Below are 16,987 nucleotides of genomic sequence, written 5' to 3'. Positions count from 1 at the left end.
ATGATACACCAGGTGAGGTATCATTGAGTAAAAGTGGTCGAGACAATTGCTCTTTTTTTCTCCATAAGGGCAGGCTATAAAAGCATTAAGTAATCCACCAAATAACTTGGGCCTTAAGTGCTGGTAAATATATAATCCTTCACAGCAATTTCCAAAAGAGGGCAACTCTTTTCGTGCTCTCTACAGTAAAGTAAATTGACCCGAACTGTCTGGTCTGACATCTTTATGTTTGCTGTATTTACCAGTCATTATCCTTGACATTCCAGCACTAATGGCTGTTCCATTAACAAGTCATTTCATTATCTCCGACACTCCCTTGTTCTGGGTTTCGGTATCCAGAGAGCTCTTCAAAGCATCCCTCTCATCAACCTCATCAAGCTGATGTATGGCTGATTAGAGAAGTGGGCAGCTTCCTCCAAACTCCTTAAGGAATCGGTGGAATTAAGCAGCTCTTTAATGGCACACACATTTTCTGGAGGGATGTTGATGAATTGGTTTCGGTCAGTATTTGTGGTGCTACTGGAACTAACCTAAAGACATGTATGACTCCATTTTGAGAATGGTTGTAGAAATGAAAGGTTATTTTTGTTCTACTGGTAAGAAAAGGCTTTTGAAAAAAGCAGGATTAAAGATTCATAGCATAATAAGTAGGTTAATTATCCTGGGGTCGTGTAAAACTGTGGAGGTACTAGAGACCCCCCTCTGTGAGACTGTAAATGTTTTATAAAACTGTCTTTGAACTCATTAACCAACCGAGGATGATAGAACCAAAGGTGCCTTGAGGAAATAAGTAAAGGCTTTGTTTTTCATAAAGTCATTCTGGTATTACTATCATCTTTGCTCCATTGACTCCGGGTGGAGCAGGTACATAGTGCTCCCTAAGCCCCATTAGGCAACAATGCTTGTTTTTACACCATGAGAAAAATGCCCCCTTTTCCTATAAAGGGTAACTCAACCATTCACTTCCATCTGTTTATACGTACAAAGACAGATTCAGTGGTTAAAATGCAACTTTCCCACTTTTTTTGAAGAGAAATCAAACAATTATCCCTATGTTCTCCTGCCTCTAATTTGTCTTTGCCTTGTGTTTGTTAAAACAACTTATTCCATCTTCTCAACATTTATTACTCATCAATAAACATTATATAGCCTTATTGGGCCTCAATCTTTACCATGAAGCAAAGAAATTCCTTACTAGCACTTTTCAGATGACCTCAGAAATAAAGACTGGATGTCTTTGGAACTGGATATTCTACCCCAGAGACCATTTTCTTACCATTTGAAAAAAACTAATGAAGGTAAAAGATAAAGTAATTTTATTACAGAGTAATAATTATACACATTCACCCTTAAGGTAGCATTCCACAGCCAAACTCGGTGTAGATTTTTTTTTTTTCAATTACATTTTCATTTCCCCCAAAGCTCTCCTGCCATCCACTTTTTTATTCCAGTGTTATGTCCCTATTCCTGCTGGAGGGGCAACGTTAGCCAGCTCCATCGCTTAAAAGATTCGGCTCATCTATCTATCTAGGCTGCAGGTAAAACAGCCTAGATTAACTACACCATTAAGTACAAGATAGTGCGGTGAAGCTCATTCATTATAGCGTTGGTCGTCGATCTCTATTGCTCTCTTCCTGAGGCTAGTGGAGTATTTTGAGCTCCATAACTTCAGGCATGTTGGTGTCACACTGTTCATAGTCATTTAGCCACTGAAATGTACGTTCTTAGGTAGTTAACACCTCTTTTTTCAGGGATTCTCTTTCTACAAAGGACTGTACACTCTTTCTATACCAGAGGTGTGCCTTTTCATTTTCATCTCAATGTCTAATTAACACCACGGAAGATGATTATGAGGGGTGCTCATTAACCACAAAAAAACGAGCAGCCGTTTGATCCCCTCATGAAGATCAAAACCATTATCTAATTATTCCTCTCATGCCTGAGAACAGTGGATTTTTCTAATGTAAGTCTTTCCGAGAGAAAGTACTTTGTTTTATTTGAATTCAGTGTTTTGTGCGCTATGTTAGTTTCCCTCCCTTTGCATGTCACTATTTATTGTACATGTCTACCTCTTGGTGCGCAGTCTTTTCAGGGGAAAGAAAGCAGTTGGGTCTAAAGCGGGTCTGGCAGTTTCAATCAATCAATAAATCAATGTTTATTTATATAGCCCAATATCACAAATGTTACATTTGTCTCAGTGGACTTCACAGTGTGTACAAAATATCAGTATGACAATACGACACCCTCTGTCCTTAGACGCTCACATCGTACAAGGAAAAACTTCCAGAGAAAACCCACAGTTTAAAGGGGAAAATGGGAGAAACCTCAGGGAGAGCCACAGAGGAGGGATCCCTCTCCCAGGACGGACAGACGTGCAATAGATGCCGTATGTAAATCGAAAAGTTAATACATTTACAACATAGGTAGTCCAAATGTTTGGAAATGCATGTGTCTATAATAAGAAGATGAATCCACGAGGATGTCAGCAATCTTGTGGGAGCCATCAGGGAAGTAGTATGATGAGAGTCAGGCAGGACCGCAGAGACAGGTTCAGCCACGACGCGAAGTCCAGGACTCAGATCCAGTACTCAGGATAGAGGATCCAGGACACACGACCACAGCAACAGGATTAGCCTCGACTCAGGATCCCGGCGTATGACACAAAAAAGAGATTTGGGGGAAACTGGGTTAATCGGAACATGAGACAGAGATGTTCACAAGTCTTTTTTTGCAAGTCCAAGTCAAGTCTCAAGTCTTTGGTCACGAGTCCAAGTCAAGTCTCAAGTCTTTGTGGGGTGAGACTTGATCAAGTCTCAAGTCTTTGGTCACGAGTCCAAGTCAATTCTCAAGTCTCTAAAAAATCAAAGTCTCATGTCTCTTCTGGTTGTAATAAGCCTTCTATTGTCTGCTGCTATCCAGTCTGTTAAGAATACTGCACAGCTATATCTAAGAAATTCAAAGCATGTACTGTATTATTATCACTCCTATATCTATTAGCATACAGTATCAGTACTGATTAGTTGTTTGTTATATGATCACTTTAAACAGACTATTGCAATGCAATATGAGGAAAAACATCACACTTTAGCTAAATGCAAACAACTAAGCAAAACACTTCAGAATCAAAAATCAGTATCACAAATACTTTATTAATCCCCCGCAGGGAAACTGTGTTAAAAGTACTTCAAAGTAAACATTTGTTCTGTGCCATTTGCAACTAAAAAACTATTGCTGCAATATTATCTGAAATATACTGAACTGGTGATATTAAAACATGACCTGTTCCAAAAGAGATATCTACCATTAACACCATTTACCAGCCAAATGCTGGTAAATCATGCAAGTGGCTGGTACTGTATGTTGCACGCACCAGCCAGAAATAACAATGGCAATCTATTGAGTGGCTGGTAACATTTCAACATTCACTAGGCTAGCCATTTGGCCAGTGGACAAAAATGTTCAAATTTGACCTCTGCAACCGTATTGTTTAATTACACTGGGTCTCTAATTACATATTTTAAGTCTACTATAAATAAACATATTCCTCTATCCTCTCACTCAAACTGTAACCTGCCTATAAACCGACAGATGTATTTATGTATGTAACTATGTATTTTTCTACGTTTAACGTTAGCCAGTAGATGGTGGCAGCGGAACGTAATGATTAACGTTACCGACCTTTTTTATGTCATGTCAAGAGTTGGATATCAACACCACTCAACGCAAACAAGTGTGACAAGCAAACATTCACTCATCTTTTCAAATATTCAGTTACAAAGCTAGTAGCATGCTAAGTTAACATTACATAGCTGATGCTGAGCTAAACATGTTTGCTAACCGTCCATATGCGTTAATGTGACTGACCTCTCCGGGTGAGTTTTCAAGTGCCTGATGAAATTTGACGTTGTTGCACCAGCATCCTTGATTTTAATATTGCAGACTTTGCAGTGTGCGCTCCTTTTGTTGGTGCCGCCGGCGTTTTGTTCGAAGTTTTTATAGTTGAACCTAATTACAAGCGGTACAGCTGCAGGTGTGCCGCCGGTCGCCATGGTGTTACCATGATGTTAATGTTAAAGGTGGGGTAGGTAAGTTTGAGAAACCGGCTCGAGATACACTTTTTGTTATATTCCATGGAATGCTCTTAACATCCCGATAGCCGGCCCGGCTAAAGTAACTGGATGGCCTACCTGCCTGTCAGCCTCCCATCGGGGCACAAACTTATCTCGTGCCCTCATTGGTCATGTGCGCGTTCGTGTGTGTTGGAGGAGGGGCTCTGTGAGGAAGTGGCAGATTTTCTACGGTTGTGTATTTTCAAATTCTCTAGCGATCTCGAGCCGGTTTCTCAAACTTACCTACCCCACCTTTAATACGCCAAAAATAGAAAACACAATGATTGTTCACGAGTCCCAAAACACGAGTCCAAGTCGAGTCCGAAGTCTTTTGAGCAGGAGTCCAAGTCAAGTCTGAAGTCTCTGTGTGTGCGACTTAAGTGCGACTCGAGTCCGAGTCGCAGACTCGAGTCCCGATCTCTGACATGAGAGTACACAGGTACAAACAGACAGAAAGACGGAGTAAGGTGCCCCCCTCAACAGTCCAAGCCTATAGCAGCTAAACTAACGTGTCTACATACATGCACTCCCTTAGGATAGGTTGAGGGAAAAGGGTAAGAAGTAGGAAACAGAGGTGGAGAGGCACACACAGGGAGAAAGGTCCCAATTGGAACCTGAATTTGTCAGAGGTAGGAGTGGGTCAGTGACTACGTTCCACACTCCCTGCAACCTGTTACCCTCTAATAAACCTCAAGAGGTCATAGAGGGGAAAGGTTTGGATAAAGTTTTAAATATAAGATCTAAGTTTCTAGGATTTAAGTGAAAGAGTAAGAACTAAAATGTATAGGTGAAGAGGCATAACATATCTACGTCAATGCACTCTTATTAGATTATTTTATCACTATAAGCTTTATCAAAAAGGAAGGTCTTAAGCGTACTCTTAAAAACGGATAGGCTGTCTGCTACCCGAACACAAACTGAAGCTGATTCCACAAATGTGGAGCTTGATAAGAAAAGGCTCTGGCTCCCATTGTACTTTTAGAGACTCTAGGAACAACCAACAACCCTGCATTCTTGGAACGCAATGCCCTAGTAGGACAGTAGGGTATAATGAGTTATTTGAGGTAAGATGGCGCCTGCCCATTAAGGGCTTTGTAGGCGAGAAGAAGAATTTTAAATTATATCCTGTGTTCTATAGGGAGCCAGTGTAAGGCAGCCAGAACAGGAGTAATGTGGTCCCTTTTCCTAACTCTGGTTAGTACACGAGCTGCAGCATTTTGAATCAGCTGAAGCGACTTGACTGACTTCTTGGTACACCCTGATAATAAAGAGTTACAATAATCCAGCCTAGAAGTTTAGACTAGTTTCTCTGCATCGTTTTGAGGCAAGATATGCCTAATTTTGGCAATGTTGCATAGATGGAAGTGGGCGGTCCTTGAGATTGATTTTATGTGGGCGTTAAAGGATAAATCCTGATCAAATATAACATCAAGATTCCTTACAGTCTCACTGGAGGCCAAATTAATGCCATCCATAACTAGTATATCTTTATATAGTTTGTTTCGTAGATTCTTTGGGCCGAGTACAATAACTTGTAAAAAATGTAAGGTCATCCACGTTTTTAAGTCCTTGAGGCAGTCTGGAATTGTATTTAGGTGATTGGTTTCATCAGGCTTGATGGATAAATATAGTTGAGTATCATCCGCATAACAGTGGAAATGTACAGAATGATTCCTTATAATATTGCCTAGCGGAAGCATATATAGTGTGAACAAAAGTTTCTTGATCTTACAAAGTCGATCTGATGTGTGTCAAGATCAAAACTAGGCTTTGTTTGTTTTCCTTATGTGTGACATTCTTGCCATGGGTGGCTCTGGCTGTGTGGGGCTTGGATTCAGCATGCGGTTGTCAACTGCTGTTTTTTCATCCTTCCCTTTCTCATCCGATGACAGTCACTTTCACTCGGTGCCTTTCAGGCTGAAATTCCTCTGGCTTGAACTCATAGTCTTGGCAACAGCCAACTGCCCATCAACTCGGATCAACAGAGAAGAGGAAGCAGAAAATGAGATATGAAGTCCGTATTGGGATGAGAGAAGAGTAAGAGAGCGAGATAGTGCTGGAGCTGCCATCACTTTCCCCTCTGAAGTTTATCTCTGAGAATTCCCCGTTATTGTGTATTCGCCCTAGGACCAAGATGAGTGACGGCTACACAATGAACTGGAGGCAGAATATTTTAAAGAGTCCAGGTGACAATTTAACTAATTTAAACTGCTTAGACCCTTCTGTGGCCTTTTTGCCCTGTACAGATGAATTATGCCTCAGCTGAGCTTTCCAAGAGGTTCATCTTTTGACCATAATCGAGGGCAAGTTGTCCGTTTACTTCTTTTTCTAGATATCCAATTCCTTTATCCAACTTCTTATGATGTGAGTTTTGTTGAATTGCAAGAACTTCCAAGCTAATATTTCAAAATAGTTTTCTTAATTTATTTTGCATGTAATTTTGCAGCATCATATTGGGTCGCTTGACATGATGTTGCAAAATGACGACAAAAAGCAGATGAAAGGACAAGGATCGCAAAATTAGGAGCAAAGAAACGATGTTGCTCTCAACAACTGTATTGCTTAAGCAGCAAAAATACAAACATATTTTATTCCGAGCACTTAACTGGGCTTATCAATTGAGAAAATGCTATGGAACAGCTATGAAATGCACCTCAAGAATTCATGAAAATTAAATGTGCGATATAGAATGAAGTGGTGGAAAAAGTAATAGTTGGATGAATTAAGAGAGGAAAGATGGGCATGTTGTCCATCACAGAACACAGTTTGGGGGAGTCTACATGAGCACTGTGACTTGTCGTGTAACAGATGAAGCAGAGCCTCCTTGAATTCGGTCCTTTCTATGAGTTGTGTTGTAAATGTGTGTGGTCTGCATGGATTATGAGAGACAAACGCGTTGGCTGTTCTTCTGAATCTCCTTGGGCACTTGACAGAGTGAGCCATGCATTTCTTTTTTATACCATCCATTTCTTGTTGCTAGGAGACTGGTTGATCTTTTTTATTCTTTGACCCGTCTAGCTTCCTGTTATCCTTTTCTCTTTCTGTGACTCATGCTGTGTTTCTTTCTTGGAGTATTAATACATGACCTTACATTAAAACAGAAGATCTCCCAGAGCAATACACCAAAAGGTGATGGGTCACTGTGTTGCCGTCTGGTCCTTTCTCGTTCTCCCAACTAAAAGATTGAGGCATGTACCAGAAAATACTTTTTCATTATTGATCTATCTCTATACCTCCATGTCTATATTGACCATCTCTTAAAATATGAAAGTTAGCGAAGCCATTGTATCGATATGCCAAAAAGTAACTGGAGTTCTATGAGTGCCTAGCTCTCTGATGGACTGTGCTAATAGACATCAAATGTACATAATGTGTCTCATTTAATATGTTACCACTGATAGTGCTATGAAACTCTATGTAGTCCCCTGATTGGTAGAGAGTAAATCAGAGTTTCCCCTGCTTCTATAGAGATGTTCAGGACTAGTCTGTGAGCAGTAGCATGATCTAATCTCTGGAATGCATCCTGTGTCATGTCTTTCCTTTATTAAACCTATTCAGGGTTTCTAATCAACAAGAGAAGGACTCTTAAAACCCCTAGAAATGCACTTACAAGCTGCTTCCCCCCTAAAGAACACAATAGACTCTAAAGGTATTTTTTTGCTGCTATACACATCTTTCAGTGTTCACATAACGTAGTCATATAAAATAACTGGCATTTCTAAAAGATGGTGGTTTTCTGACCAAAAGCAACTGCACGGTCAGGAAATGTCAACAGTGCAGTGTGGTCAGTCTGATGGAACAGTTGGTCGAGGTTAAATCCTCAGTGGGTCTGTCAGTCTCTCAGGCTGAAGCTCTACAGTAGAATCCATTGTTTTTGTAGTTTGGTTTGTCTATTCTCATGATATCAGTGTCTTATCTGAAAGGTAACACTTATTTAAACAAATCCTCTGGTATTAGTTTATTATGTCAGTTAACCCAATAATATGGGACTAGGCAGGATTTACGTCATATCATGTAGAGTTAATTGCTGCAAGATGCAAGGTATGACTCACTGACATGACATCTATCCTGACTTTTTTTCTCCAATCAAATCAATCTGTTGAACGCATATAGTGCTTAAAATCTGACAGAAAAGGAAAAGGGTTTATGTAGAAGATATGTTTTGAACACTCATCCTTAACATCTCCGCTGACATGCGGTGGCATACTGTGAGACTGCTCCTCCCCACAGGCAGCCATCTGGAAGAGTAGGGAAGAATGAAGGTATGCAGGGAGAGGAACATCTGGTCTTTTGCACTGATTGCACTGACAGGATATGGATGGATAGGAGATGTACACGCAGCCAGGCCCTGCTATGGACCTATACTTTTGTTTTTATAGGCCTGAAAAAAGGTCAGTTAATATGTGCCTCTGTCATGCTTAATGATAGCCTGTCATATCGGTGATGGAGTCAGACGTTTGAATCAGATTGTTGTCCTAATGGATGTACAGCCTGCAGTGTTCTCTGCTTTGCTAACATGGGCTTTATGCATAATGGATTTCTGCGTACATTACAGTGCATTACTATAAATCAAGCATCAAGCTTAACTGTAGCTTTTATGTTTTTTATGGCTATTAATGTTCTCTAAACTCACTGTAGTGGCTGTTAATTGTAAATGGTGTGTACTCTAAAGGGGGATTATCCAGATAGATATTGCATAATCAGCAGAGATGATTCAACATTGCAGTTGATATTTTACCTTGCACTTATTTGTGACCCCAGTGTACTGTAGAACAACAAGAGATTTGTGCGTAACGGGTATTGCAGTGGCTGACAGAATTGCATCTTATGCACTTTATGCCATGCTTGTACACCAGGGGGTCCTTCAAATGTCACACAACCATGACCTCCACAAGTAAACAGTTTGTGTAGCCTCTCAAAGGTCAGCCGAGTCTGTTGAACTCAGTTTTCCCTCAAAAACATCAGTCAGGAAATAGTCCATTAAGCTGGAAGCCAGAACAATCTGCATACTGGGAGGATAAGGGCCCAGTGTTTTATTTGGCCCACAATGGCTTCTGATTGGTTTAAACCACATCCTACTGCTTACATTGTACATACTTTGATGCTTACACCTCTAAGTCAACGAAATGCAAGTGAAAGAAATGCAGTGTGTCAATGTTTGATTTAGAAAATGTTGCCTGGCTCTTATTTTCAAAACAATGACACCAAATAAATGTGGTAACAATTTTAAGGAACTCTCTCTTCATTCAAATCAAACATAAAGTCTTAAGGGGGGCTACAGCTATATCTCTGTGTAGCGCCAGACTAGCAACAGTGCACTTAGAGACACAGCCAAAGGCATTATAAATCAATACAATATAGAAAAGTATAGGAAAGTAGCCCCAGGCGCGCGCTCTCTATGCTCACTCCATTCTTCACTCACATTTACATCCGTATTTGCTTTCCTATGCAGTGTGGTCGCATGTTGTTTTAAATGCAAGTACACATTTGCACGCATGCTTGTTAATCTGTAATACCCTGAGGAATAAAATGTGCACACTTAGAGTCCCATGAAAATGAAACGACATTGAGTCAACACATAAAACTCACTCTCACGTGCAGAGGTATAATATTGACACTGAAGGAATTCCAAGCAGCTCCTTAATCCCAGCAAGTGCTGACTGAGGCTTAGATTGGATGGGAGAGAGATGTTGAGATGTGCATGTGAGAGGGCAGGGGAATTAAGGATGGGTGTGGAGAACGTAAGAGAGAGGAGTCGAGATCAAAGTTTTGAATTTTTGAAATCTTGTGCTTTCTAGGTATTTCATTGATCTGCCTTCTCTGTTCTTTCCCCATCTGCTGCATTGAGACTGTTTCAGGAAGCTTAGCCTTGGTATTGTCTGTGATCCTACATTCAGACTGCTATGTTTTCATATCAGTTTAGCTGTTAGCTTTAGAGTTAAAAAACATAAACTAAAGCACTGTATAATGTTCAGTTCTGGGACTTACTTTGTGACCTTCTCTTGTATACTTTATGAGTACACATTCTTAGTTGCTGATGTGTTTCCCTTTGTATCGCCCTACAGGTATGACTACAGAGAGATGCTGTACAACTCCACGTTCTGTCTGGTTCCTCGAGGAAGGCGGCTGGGTTCTTTTCGCTTCTTAGAGGCTTTGCAGGTCAGTGACACATGCAGATGTTGCTCATTATAGCTAGGCTTTAGCTGTAAATAAACCACCATCACTTATGGTAGATGCATCACTGTGATTCAGAACACATGCACGCATACTGCAGCAGTAAATATCACAGAGAACAGATGTTTCTTTGAACACTGCAAGTGCTACTAAATTGTAATTAGAATTGTTTAAGTTTGACCAGATTAAAAACCAACTCAAAGGCGGACCCCACTTAGATCCTTGTGTTCTTAGGAGTTCATATCAATAAGGTACATTTTGAAAATTGGGTTGGCCGCTGAACATAATTACCAAACACAAGTCTAACAGGTTTATAGAAATCTTCTATGGCGTCAGTCCTGAATCTGCGGTGACTAAACAATGGAGCCATTAACCAGGGAGAATGGAAAAAGTGATGCTTTCGCTCTCTTACCCACATTTAGACATGTTGCTAATGTGCTGCCAGTGTTGATACAGCTGCCTCTGACTCAGTGTCTTCACTGCTAACCCTGACATATTTCACTTTCCCTTTATTTGAGCGTCTTCACCCAACTCTTGAAGTCATCCTACTCTTTCTCTAACTTTGCACTTATATTCCTCTTCTTATTTTGGTACAGACTTCCCCAAGTGTCTTGAATTCCCTATGGCAATTCCCACTTACTGCCTCATTCTCACACTCTGCCTACTCACTTAAGAGATGTCCAAGCTTCTTTTGGGACTCAGCTATACTTAGAGAGGGCTCATTCAGTACAAAAGTTTCATTTGTATTCAGTTGTTCTTTGCTATAGTTCCTTCTTGTGAGAATAGTGCTTATTTAATTACCATTTGCTTTGTTTTTGGTAAATACATAGCGTAGCAGGGAAGTCAATGTGTTCAATTAGATTCAACATTTGAGCTGTTTTTGCTTCTCCAGTGAGTTAAAGTAACATGACACAGTGGTAAATAAGTCAATATTTTTCTCATAATTAATGAAAAGCAGCCACATTCTTGGTGCTATTTTCCTCCTTGTGGGTTATTTTTTTGTCAGCTAATGTAAGCACTACTCCTGGGAAAAACTGTTAGGTAAGAAAGGATTGTTTTTTGAGAAAGTAGAATAGAATGATGACTTCTGAGCTCACTATAGAATTTGGGCAGCAACTCTTTATTGACTGGAAAGGGCGGATAATTGCACCACTCGGGAACCAGGAGTTAGGCGATGTCAGAGAGCAGACTGAAGACCAGGTGGACAGAAAGTGGAAGTCCAACAGCAGGGGAAGAATCATGCAAAGGTTGTCTGGAGAGTAGAGCTGCCTCATGGCCTGGAGGTAGGGCTGCTCAATTAATCGTATTTTAATCGCGATTACGATTTTGGCCCTTTTAAGTCAATTACGAAAACAACGTCATCTAAATAAAACGCATTTATTTTTTTTTCAGTTGAATTATACTTAAAGTTCAGGGTAATCAACTGTTAAAAACATACTCTTCAAAAAAAAATCTCAAATAAACGGATGTTTTCAAAGTCAATGAATAATCGCATTTAATTATCGCAATTACAATTATTGACCCAAATAATCGAGATTATGATTTTTGCCATAATCGAGCAGCCCTACCTGGAGGTATCGGTTTATTCACAGCCTTATGCAGGAGCTAAGGAAAACAGGCAGACGCTGCTGTATTAGTTACCTTGGCTCATCTGAGTATTCAAAGAGGCCAGAAGAGGGGAACTGATTTGGCAGATAATGAAGAGTGCAATCTGGCAGGAGGAGGTTGTGCAATGCAGGTGCCATGAGAGGCACAGAGTCACATTGATGAACTCTGTTATGCATGTGTTTGCAACATTTAGGAAGTTCATGGCAGTGAGTTTTATTAATGAATGTTTGTGTGTAATGTGATGAGTTGGGGGGAGGATTGAGCTGCAGGAGTCTAGTTCATTAGTGAGAGCAGATAGGTAGGGAAAGCATGGCACATTTGAGCAGATTGCTGCCTTTGCTAATGACACCGAGGAGATTAGACGAGCACTGCCGCAGCACGCTGATGCAAGAGCATTTGAGCTTGGACGTGCGTGAGCATGTGTAGTGACCGAGGCCAATCGGGGAATGGTACCCCTCTTAACAGATTACAGGGCCGGTCACTGCCGTCTGGATGCTGTACTTTTCAACTCTCAACAATCACAGACTTTAACTTCCAGCACAAACATGCACATGCGTTTGCACACACGCACGGAAAATGGTTGATTCATTTCACATGAACATTCACAAACATGGATATACACAAAGCAATTTCATAAATCTCTCACACACTAGCTTAGGGATTATTAATAATAATAATAATAATACATTTGATTTATATAGCGCTTTTCCTGCTGCTCAAAGCGCTTAATCTCTAGTATATTTTGTTCTTCCTTTGCACTGAACATAATGATTGTTTTTATGAAGCTGCACTGCCTAGTCGCTTTGAGAGTTAGTCATCAATGTGTTGGAAGATATGTTTCCTCTATTTGTTCAATTGCCGGTTTTATTGCTTGTGAAATGGACCCTGCACACTGATGACATGGGTTTGCGCAGCATAAGCCAATTGCTAATATTTTGTTCAGTTTGATCCTCTCTATCCAGTCTGTCTTTATAATATTGCCTTAGAAATACAAACTATACCACAAGCATTGTCAGGTTGTTCCGTTGAATATAAATATTTGAAGAGTAACGTCACATGGAACAAGAGCTGTTTTCTAGCATTATTCACCTCCATGGTATCAATCGTCCTGTCATTCATCAGCACCTCAAAGCGTGCATTGATCTCGCTTTAACACTAGGATAAGTTAAATGCAGAGTTTACATTTCATTGTGTGTGCTCTGCAGAGTGCATTACTTGACGTGCCAACAAATGGCTCGATATCACTGGCCAATCAAGTTACTCAATTAGCCTTGTCAGTCAAATGACTTGACTTAAAGGGCCAATCAAATGACTCGATACAAAGGGAAAATCATCAATCAAATAACTAAATAGACCTCACATTGAAATTACTGGATACAACCCGCCTATTAAATGAATCGATACAGTGGGATATAAAATGACTGGGTACAATGGGGCAATCAAAATGCATAAATGAATGGCAACCTGGTTAGAGCCATCTAAAGCCCCCATCTCAACCTTTGGTTTGGGGAGTCCTTTTAGTCTTCTGTGGCTCCTAAGAATGGTGTCTTCCCCAGCAGGAGAACCAATCAAAGCCTCCGATGGGACCAACAATGGTGACATTACATATTAGAGTACCCTACTTACATTATGCAACGTCTCTACACCCTTGATTTAATACATTTATTTATTCATTAATCATTTCTTGTTGATGTATGTTTACCATTCATGATGTGACAATGAATAAACAGTCTATTGTTTGCGTGTTGTTACTCTTACAGGCAGCATGCGTGCCAGTTATGTTAAGTAACGGCTGGGAGCTGCCGTTCTCAGAAATCATCGACTGGAATACGGCAGCTGTGATTGGGGATGAAAGGCTGCTATTACAGGTAGGTTCAGCTGCTACTACAGTTGAAACTTTGAGGATTTAGTCCACACTGCTAGAACTAACCAACAGAAAGAAGAATATTTGTGCTGCTCTACTGAATCATTCACAACGCATCCTTTTTTTCTTGAGGATAACAATGTTAGTGAATACAAAAGGTTATTCATACAGACAGCTGCCTCCTTAAACTACTGTAAGCTGTGAGACAGATGTATTGTACCTGACGGCGGAGGCAGTCATTGAGGCAGATCTGGTACTTGTTCTGCAGTCAATGCATTTTGTGGGGGAAATGACAAGAATCATTGTAATTCAACAAGGCTAGACTTCTTCTCTGATTTAGATATGCTAACATTGATTTCTTATATTCCCAGATCCCCTCTACAGTGCGCTCCATCCACCAGGATAAGATCTTGTCCCTTAGACACCAGACCCAGTTCTTATGGGAGGCGTATTTCAACTCTGTGGAGAAAATAGTACTGACCACACTGGAGGTACCGACCCATGTTTATTTATATATATATACAACTAATTTAAATAGAATTTAATATGAATTGCTGTACATTCTTTTCTTATTATAAACCGACTGAAAAGAGGCTAATACCCACGACGTGCCTGCTTGTTTATAATGATACTCATTTGTGTGTCAGTATTTTGCACTTTTTTTTTACCTGTTGTTTTTGAATCCAGACATTACAAATGTAATACTGCTTTTTTTCAGCTTGAATTGCAATGTTTTCAACCCTGTTTATCCCGCTGACTGACTTTGTACTGACATCTTACAATCACAGACTGTGTAGTTGCAGACAAACAGTAATACCCAAACTGATTGAAAACCAAGGGGGATGATGTATATAGTTAAACACTGCTGTCATGTTTTCAAGGCTGTTTCTTGCTGCAGCCTTTGCTATCAATCATGTCAGTAGTTTTGTTCCTGTCAGACTCCATTTATCTTTATTCTTTCTAGTCAGTAGCAGGCTATCTTACAGCTCTTGGGCTAGAATTACAAACAAGCAAAGATGAGAGCACGGAGGAGAGAAAAAGGATAAGGGAGCAAAGCAGAGAAACCGATTGTGTAAGGCAGGATTTTTCACTGTAGTCATACTTCAAATTCACCATAGCCACTATCAGCAGTTGACTTCTCAATTATAACTGGTAGTCGAACAGAATGAAGAAAATATGCATGTTTCAGAATTTGCCTTCTATCTTAAGATTATTTTATTGAAAGTATTTTTGAATCATTATTTGAACAAAAAGGAAAAGCACTGCTGCCTGCCTGCAGTTTACACCAGTAGCTGCTGTCCTCAGATAGTGTTACAGGGCCTCGTCCCAGGAGGAAGAAGTCAGGCCACTCCAAGGCAGGGCTGGATATTTCTCTGTCAGCAGGGTACAGTTTCACCCCCAAGAAGCTGATCTTCGATCTGTTTACACTCAGTATCTTAACCTCGTTCCAACACATGCCATAGTACGAGGCTGGTAACATGGCAGTGTTTTGGCTTCAGGTTTAACCAATTAGTGGGGATTTCTAGATATTTGACTGTAAACAAGGTGAACATTAATACTCTGTTTATCATCACACTATCCTACAGGGTGCACTTTCCTCTGTATCTTACCAATAGATCCTCAGAATGCTTAATATTTGTATTAAGGTATCTTCTCTCTCTTTGTAAGTGGAGTGGGAAAATGCTGTGGGCCTGTAAAGCCTGCAGACACATTGCATGTGATACGGGCCAAACAAACACATCAACTTGCAAATTCTGTTATAAGATTATGGAACAGCTTATGCCAAACTACTTTAAATACTGAATTGATGTTACTGTGTAATTATATTCTTTAATTTATATTTTGTCTTTTAAAAGACATGACAGCATAATGAAAACAAGTCATTTTCAGTTTGCGGGATTTTGGTTGATTTGAACTGACTTGTTTTTGTTGTTAGTTTACCACAGGATATGTGTCAGACCTCAGATTCCAAACAACATAAGACTGACATTATTAAGGTTTGATTTAAAACGAATACACATGGGAGACCTTTAAACATAGTTAATTTAATGTTGATGTCTTACTTCTGTTACAGTTGTTGTACAAATGACTGTGATATCCAATTTCTCACACAACAACAAGAATAATTTTGATTTGATTGATATTTACCAATAGCAATCCTTCTTAATGTACAAAACTTAAATTTGGATCCATTTCACCCTTCCTTTCAATCCAGATCATCCAGGACCGGGTAATGCTGCACACATCAAGGAGTAACCTCATGTGGAACAGTTTGCCTGGAGGACTTTTCACCCTTCCTCAGTACTCCACGTACCTGGGAGACTTCCCCTTCTACTACGCCAAGCTGGGTCAGTTAATTAGCCGTCTATGCAGAAAACAATCATCACTCAGGCTCCCTGAGCTTTGATAGACTGATTTTAATTTACGGCAAAACACAGGAACAGCTGGTGCGTGGCAGCTGTTGGGTACTCGTAAAAAATAACATGCGAATCAGTGACATTGCCACAAGTGAAGCAGTATATCTTTATTTATTCAAGATTTGTCAGAGAGGCTCACCAATTAGACCTGCCATGTTGTATTTGTGCTTGGTTAATTGGCCAGATATGGTGCTTGGTGCTGACGTTGGGATTTGGTTAACTGGCACCTTTTCCTTTACAAGCCTAATTAGACCTGTTCAGCTGCACTGTGTGCCAATTAAACACAGATTGAAGTAAACACGCATAAACTTGAGACCCTCAAAGCTGTCAAAGAGATAACACAAAACTTGTTTGTGCACTTAGGGTTTAGAAGTGTTGATATTATAAAGCTACAGCAGCTTACTCATAGAAAATAAAACCATAGTTAAAGGGGACCCATCATGCATTTTTTGATGTCTTTTATACATATATATGTGTCCCCGGTGTGTCAGGGAACTCACGCAGCGTCAGAAAATAAAACCCTCTCTCTTTTCCTCCGTACCCAAATCTCTAAAAACGGGGCTACAACGGAGCTCATCCAGATTTGCGTCCGATATGACGTAATATCGGAAATGTAGGCTGGCTTTACACCCACGGCCCTATCAGAAACGCTGCTATCAGAAACAATGCCCGACTGTTTTGGACGTAATATGGTCGGTGTTTACATTAGCATCGCTAACACTCAGAGCTAACCTGTACTGGAGAGCATGTGTGTGAAGAAGCAGGAAATAAAAAAGAACTCACCTTGTGGTATAACCGGCAAGAGAGAAAGCCTT

At 40.2% G+C, this 16,987-nt stretch overlaps 1 protein-coding gene across 1 annotated transcript in view; it reads left to right on the top strand.

The window, feature by feature from the left end:
* Positions 1-16,987, top strand: part of LOC117537462 (exostosin-1a-like) — a 38,317-nt gene that overhangs the window by 14,051 nt on the left and 7,279 nt on the right. Inside the window, exons 2-5 of the mRNA XM_034202691.1 lie at positions 10,175-10,268; positions 13,652-13,759; positions 14,127-14,246; positions 15,971-16,103. Coding sequence (XP_034058582.1) covers positions 10,175-10,268; positions 13,652-13,759; positions 14,127-14,246; positions 15,971-16,103 — 455 coding nt within the window. The remainder of the gene's footprint in view (positions 1-10,174; positions 10,269-13,651; positions 13,760-14,126; positions 14,247-15,970; positions 16,104-16,987) is intronic.

Source organism: Gymnodraco acuticeps, unplaced genomic scaffold (assembly GCF_902827175.1).
Source record: "Gymnodraco acuticeps unplaced genomic scaffold, fGymAcu1.1, whole genome shotgun sequence".
Lineage (NCBI taxonomy): Eukaryota > Metazoa > Chordata > Actinopteri > Perciformes > Bathydraconidae > Gymnodraco > Gymnodraco acuticeps.
This window is presented reverse-complemented; position numbering and strand designations above follow the sequence as displayed.